Here is a 7,167-nt window from a genome sequence, read left to right as displayed (position 1 = left end):
CCCAGCACCAAGAAGACAGAGCATCCCTTGCCCCAGAGTCCCTATCTCTACCTTGTGGCTAATAGCCACGGATGGACCTCTGCTCCATAGGCTTATCTAATTCCCTCTTGAAGCCGACCATGCTTGTAGCCGCCACCACCTCCTGTGGCAGTGAATTCCAAGTGTTAATCACTCTTTGGGTGAAGAAGTACTTCCTTTTATCCGTTCTAACCCGACCGCTCAGCAATTTCATGGAGTGCCCACGGGTTCTTGTATTGTGAGAAAGGGAGAAAAGTACCTCTTTCTCTACCTGCTCTTTCCCATGCATAATCTTATAAACCTCAATCATGTCACCCCTCAGTCGTCGTTTCTCCAAGCTAAAGAGCCCTAAGCGCCTTAACCTTTCCTCATAGGGAAAGTGTTCCAACCCCTTTATCATTCGAGTTCCCCTTTTCTGCACTTTTTCCAAAGCTAGAATATCCTATTTAAGGTGTGGTGACCAGAACTACACACAGTATTCCAGATGAGGTTGCACCATTGATTTATACAGGGGCATGATGATATTGGCTGATCTGTTTTCAATACCCTTCCTAATAATCCCCAGCATAGCATTGGCCTTCTTTATTGCAGTCACACACTGTCTCAACATTTTCAGTGAGTTATCTACTACAACTCCAAGATCTCTCTCTTGATCTGTCTCTGCCAGTTCAGACCCCATCAACGTGTATTTATAGTTAGGATTTTTGGCTCCAATGTGCATCACCTTGCACTTGGCCACATTGAACCCCATTTGCCATGTTGACGCCCACTCGCCCAAAATTGACAGATCCCTTTGGAGTGCCTCACAATCCTCACTGGTTTTCACCACCCTGAACAACTTCGTATCATCCGCAAATTTAGCCACTTCACTGCTTACTCCCAACTCCAAATCATTAATGAACAAGTTAAAAAGCAGTGGACCAAGTACTGATCCCTGTGGTACCCCACTGCTTACACCCCTCCACTGGGAGAACTGCCCATTTATACTCACTCTCTGTTTTCTATTAATTAGCCAGTTTTTGATCCATAAAAGGACTTGTCCTTTTATCCCATGATTTTTGAGCTTGCTTAGGAGCCTTTGATGAGGAACTTTATCAAAAGCTTTCTGGAAGTCAAGGTAAACAATATCTATTGGATCCCCCTTGTCCACATGTTTGTTCACCCCCTCAAAGAACACTAACAGGTTAGTGAGACAAGATCTTCCCTTACAGAAACCGTGCTGAGTCTGCCTCAATAGGTTTTGTTCATCTATGTGCCTACTAATTCTTTCCTTAATAATGGTTTCCACCAATTTACCCGGTATCGACGTCAGACTGACTGGCCTGTAATTTCCCGGATCTCCTCTGGAACCCTTTTTAAAGATGGGAGTGACATTAGCTACCTTCCAGTCCTCAGGAATGGAGGCTGATTTTAAGGAGAGATTACATATTTTTGTCAGGAGATCCACAAGTTCACAATTGAGTTCTTTCAGAACTCTTGGATGTATGCCATCTGGGCCTGGTGATTTATCAGTTTTTAAGTTGTTTATCAGTTTTAGGACCTCCTCTCTCGTCACCTCAATCTGACTCAGGTCTTTCAACACCCCTCCCGAACTCAGCGGCTCTGGAGTGGGCAAGCACCTCTCATCTTCCACAGTGAAGACGGAGGCAAAAAATGCATTTAGCTTCTCAGCCATTTCCCTATCATCCTTCAGTACTCCTTTTACCCCTTGGTCATCCAAGGGCCCCACTGCCTCCCTGGCTGGTTTCCTGTTTCTAATGTATTTGAAGAAAGTTTTATTGTTGGTCTTTACATTTTTTGCTATATGCTCCTCATATTCCCTTTTTGCATGCCTGACCACAGACTTGCATTTTATTTGCCATAGCCTGTGTTCTGTTTTATCAGCCTCACTGTGACTAGCTTTCCACCGCTTAAAGGAATCCTTTTTACCTTTTACAGCTTCCATTACTTTGTTTGTTAACCATGTAGGCTTTTTCTTATACCTGTTTGTGCCTTTCCTAACCTGCGGAATATATTTTATTTGAGCTTCTAGAATTGTAGTTTTAAACAGTTTCCAAGCTTCCCCAATGGTTTTGACCCTTTCTACTTTTCCCTTCAGTTTCCTCCCCACATGTCCCCTCATATCAGAAAAATTACCCCTTTTAAAGTTAAAAGTGGTTGTGTGAGTCTTTTTGGCCAATTCCCTATTTGTACAAATGTTGAACTCAACAACATTATGATCACTGTTCCCAAGCGGTGCAATCACTTTTACATCTCTCACCAGGTCTTGAGTGTTACTTAGGACCAAATCAAGGATCGCCTCTCCCCTGGTAGGTTCCATGACCATCTGCTCCATAGCACAGTCATTTAGAGTGTCTAGAAACTCAATCTCTTTCTCTCGACTAGAACACATATTGACCCAATCAATGTGTGGGTAGTTAAAATCACCTATTACGACACAGTGTTTTTGTCTAGCTGCTATCTTTAATTCATTCATCATTTTATAATCCTCCTCTATCTTTTGATCCGGTGGGCGATAACAAACTCCCAGTGTTAAGTTTCCTTTTGGCCCCCCTATTTCAACCCACAGAACTTCAAGAAGCGAATCCAATTCTCTTAGCCTCTCGATCTTTCTGGACTTTATACCCTCTCTGACATACAGAGCCACCCCACCTCCAACCCTTCCCCCCCTATCCTTCCGATATAATATATAACCGGGAATCACCGTATCCCACTGATTTTCCTCATCCCACCAAGTTTCTGAAATACCCACAATGTCTATTTTTCCCTCTGACACCAAGCACTCCAACTCCCCGATTTTACCTCGGACACTTCGAGCATTTGTATAGAAACAGCTGTAATTTCCCATACTGGTTAAGCCTGCCACCTTCCTCTTGCAATCTCGAGACCTTGTCAGGCAGTCCATGTCACTAGCCATGGTCTCAGTGGACAATTTCAATCCACCTCCCTGTAGAAAAGCAACAGGTACCCCCTCATCTCTCTGAGATGAGCCAACCCGAACCAGAGACTTTTCATCTCCTGTCGGCTTTCCCCCAATATTCAGTTTAAAAACTGCTCTGCCACCTTTTTGATTTTAAGCGCCAGCAGCCTGGTTCCTTCTCGGGACAAGTGGAGACCGTCTCGCCTGTACAGCTCCCTCTTGTTCCAAAAAGAATCCCAGTGCCTAACAAACCTGAACCCTTCCCCTCTACACCATCGTCTCATCCACGCATTGAGACTCCTGATCTGTGCCTGTCTCTCCGGCCCTGCGCGTGGAACAGGTAGCACTTCTGAGAAGGCTACCTTGGAGGTCCTGGCCTTGAGTTTCCTGCCCAGCAGCCTAAATTTCTCCTCCAGGACCTCACGACTGCATTTCCCCACATCGTTGGTGCCGACATGCACCACGACCACTGGCTCCTCCCCAGCACTATCTACCAGCCTATCTAAAACACGCGTAATGTCCGCTACCTTTGCACCAGGCAGGCAAGTCACCATACGGTCAGTACGCGGGTTCGCCACCCAGCTGTCTACCTGCCTAAGGATCGAATCACCCACTACCAAGAGCCCCCCTCCCACCCTGCCCAGGGATGGTTCCTTGGTGCAAAAGGATAACCGCTCACCAGCTGGGGAAGAGGTCCCTTCTGAGGGCACATTCCCCTTATCCTCAGCACGGTGCCCTGTTTCCCCTAGACCCTCATGCTCCCTGACAGCAGCGGGGCTGCCAGATCCAGAGTGGGACGTAGCTAACAAGTCCCCGAGAGTCTTTTCTGTGCGCCTAGCTGACTGTCTCTGCTTCTCCAGGTCAGCCACCTTGGCCTCAAGGGAGCACACACGTTCCCTGAGAACCAGGAGCTCCTTGCACCGAGCACACACCCAAGACTTCTGCCCAGTGGGCAGATAGTCATACATGTGACACTCTGTGCAAAACACTGGATAGCCCCCAACCCCCTGCTGGCATTCTGGCTTCATAATTCTTTTAAAATAAGTAAATGTAATCCCCCTTTTAAATCCCTTTGTATTTATGTGTTTTTTTCTTGTCAAAGTCAAATTACTTTATGGGGAAAACAAGGAGCCTAGGGTTTTCACTTTCTGCCTCTTCTTGGGCGTCTCACAGAGCCCCTAGTCCAAGAGTCCCTGGGCTAAGAGCCACGGGCAAAGAGCCCTTTAGCTCGCCCTTCGGCTCGTGCCAGAGGCTCGTGCCTCTGGCAAGGTGCTTCCTTAAATAGAGGCCTCCCCCAGCAGAGTGCTGGCAGCAGCTATTCAAATGCACCCAGGCACTCAATCACATGCAAAACAATGCCCCTTCCTTTTCCTCTCAATTGCAGTCAATCACAGTCAAACAATGCCCTTTCCTCTCTCAAGCAGCCAGGAATCTGCAAAAACTCCAAGCGCTTCCACACACTCCCAGACCAGTTCTCCCACCAAAATCCTCAGCTGGATCCTCTCCGCTGAAAGCAAATAAAAAACCACTCACCCCTCTGTCTCCTGCTCCTGCTCCTGCTCAGAGCTCAGCTGGGTCTCCTCTGCCTCTGGCCAGGTGTTTCCTTAAATAGAGGCCTCCCCCAGCAGAGTGCTGGCAGCAGCTATTCAAATGCACCCAGGCACTCAATCACATGCAAAACAATGCCCCTTCCTTTTCCTCTCAATTGCAGTCAATCACAGTCAAACAATGCCCTTTCCTCTCTCAAGCAGCCAGGAATCTGCAAAAACTCCAAGCGCTTCCACACACTCCCAGACCAGTTCTCCCACCAAAATCCTCAGCTGGATCCTCTCCGCTGAAAGCAAATAAAAAACCACTCACCCCTCTGTCTCCTGCTCCTGCTCCTGCTCAGAGCTCAGCTGGGTCTCCTCTGCCTCTGGCCAGGTGTTTCCTTAAATAGAGGCCTCCCCCAGCAGAGTGCTGGCAGCAGCTATTCAAATGCACCCAGGCACTCAATCACATGCAAAACAATGCCCCTTCCTTTTCCTCTCAATTGCAGTCAATCACAGTCAAACAATGCCCTTTCCTCTCTCAAGCAGCCAGGAATCTGCAAAAACTCCAAGCGCTTCCACACACTCCCAGACCAGTTCTCCCACCAAAATCCTCAGCTGGATCCTCTCCGCTGAAAGCAAATAAAAAACCACTCACCCCTCTGTCTCCTGCTCCTGCTCCTGCTCAGAGCTCAGCTGGGTCTCCTCTGCCTCTGGCCAGGTGTTTCCTTAAATAGAGGCCTCCCCCAGCAGAGTGCTGGCAGCAGCTATTCAAATGCACCCAGGCACTCAATCACATGCAAAACAATGCCCCTTCCTTTTCCTCTCAATTGCAGTCAATCACAGTCAAACAATGCCCTTTCCTCTCTCAAGCAGCCAGGAATCTGCAAAAACTCCAAGCGCTTCCACACACTCCCAGACCAGTTCTCCCACCAAAATCCTCAGCTGGATCCTCTCCGCTGAAAGCAAATAAAAAACCACTCACCCCTCTGTCTCCTGCTCCTGCTCCTGCTCAGAGCTCAGCTGGGTCTCCTCTGCCTCTGGCCAGGTGTTTCCTTAAATAGAGGCCTCCCCCAGCAGAGTGCTGGCAGCAGCTATTCAAATGCACCCAGGCACTCAATCACATGCAAAACAATGCCCCTTCCTTTTCCTCTCAATTGCAGTCAATCACAGTCAAACAATGCCCTTTCCTCTCTCAAGCAGCCAGGAATCTGCAAAAACTCCAAGCGCTTCCACACACTCCCAGACCAGTTCTCCCACCAAAATCCTCAGCTGGATCCTCTCCGCTGAAAGCAAAGGGATGGGGCGCTTTCCTCCACCCGACGTGGACTGGGGAGGGGGGGGGCTTCAGCCTGGGCCGCCCACCCCGGAGAAGCAGCCTCCAGGTGAGTCCGGTGCCATCTCCACCCACCTGCCTCCCCTGTGCCCCCGGCTCAGCATCTTCACCCTCACCCATTGTCTGTGTGAACACTTGTTGGGGAAGGGGGGAGGGCTGACGAAGACGCTGTCCTCAAGCTGAAGAGCGGGGGGGCCACAGCTGCGGGGGGGGGAGAAGAGCTTCGGCTGGGCTGGCAGGAGGCTCCAGGCCCAGCCCCCGGAGAGAGGCTTCTCCAGTTGAGAAGGACCAGGCAGGAGGGGATGGGAAAGGCCTCTTTCTGCCTGAGGCCCCGGAGAGTCGCTGCCAGTCTGAACAGACGAGATGGACCTCGGTGGTCCCAGAGGGTCTGGCTCAGTCACAGCAGGCATCTTCCTGAGAGAGAGACAGAGAGACCCCCACCCCCTCCAGTGCCAGCAGGGTGGCCCTCTGAAGGTGGCCCGCCTTCCGGCTCTGCTCCCCACGCCCAGGCTCTCACCTCCGCTCCTTCGGGGGTGGTTGGGAGAGAAGTCCGTCCCCCTCTGGGGCTGGAGAAGGAGCTGGGGAGGGGGGGGAGCCCCGCTGCCCCCCAGGCGGAGGGAGGGAGGGAGGGAAGGGCACCCCCCCCCGCCCCCAGCCCCCCCCCCCCCCTTCCTGGCCTGCCGCCCAGAGGCCAGTGCCCGCTCCTCTTCCCCCGCGGCGGGAATGGCACATGTGCCCCGTTCTGTTGGTGCTACAGATTCTTCCGAGAAGCGGCAGCCCAAGCTGGGATCCCTTATGAAGCAGGTGATGGGAGGGAAGGACGAAGGGCCCGGCACTCTTAGCCGCGGAGGTGAGAAGCGTTTGGCCACGGTGCCGGTAGAGCAGGCGATGCCTAGCCTTTGCTTCCCGAGGGCCGGGGGGACTCTCCTGGGGCGGGGGCAGGGCCTGTCCATCCATCTCGCCTGCTCATCCTCCTTCGTGCCCCCACCCCTCCTCCGTCTGCAAGAGCGAGCCCCCCTCCCCGCGCCATCGCTGCCTCCTCCCCACCGTCCTGTCCTGTCTCTCGGCACCAGGTCACCGAGCTAGGGGGGTCATCACCCTCTCCAGCCCCAAGAGCCCATCGACCAAGGGACGTGACTCCCCCCGAGGTACTGTGAGAGGGTTCCCGAGGAGGGGGCTAACCCTGGCCACGTGACGGTCACACGGCTAACTCCCCCCACCCCGCGGCAGGCAGGCAGGCAGACTAACCCTAACCCCTTTGCGCTAACTCCTCTGCGGCCTCACAGCATGCCCCTGCCTGGTTTTGGCGCGCCTCTCCGCCCCTCCTAGGTAAGGATTGGCGGGCCGGCCGTGCACGTTGCCCG

General features: G+C 52.0%; 1 protein-coding gene across 1 annotated transcript in view; it reads left to right on the top strand.

The window, feature by feature from the left end:
* The window catches only part of SBF1 (SET binding factor 1), a 105,243-nt gene that overhangs the window by 82,879 nt on the left and 15,197 nt on the right, over positions 1–7,167 (top strand). Inside the window, exons 27-28 of the mRNA XM_015415507.1 lie at positions 5,761–5,852; positions 6,561–6,679. Coding sequence (XP_015270993.1) covers positions 5,761–5,852; positions 6,561–6,679 — 211 coding nt within the window. The remainder of the gene's footprint in view (positions 1–5,760; positions 5,853–6,560; positions 6,680–7,167) is intronic.

The sequence above is a fragment of the Gekko japonicus genome, unplaced genomic scaffold (genome assembly GCF_001447785.1).
Source record: "Gekko japonicus isolate JY-2015 unplaced genomic scaffold, Gekko_japonicus_V1.1 scaffold1667, whole genome shotgun sequence".
In the NCBI taxonomy this organism is placed as follows: Eukaryota; Metazoa; Chordata; class Lepidosauria; order Squamata; family Gekkonidae; genus Gekko; species Gekko japonicus.
The sequence above is the reverse complement of the archived record's forward strand: the minus strand, read 5'-3'. Positions and strand labels throughout refer to the sequence as shown.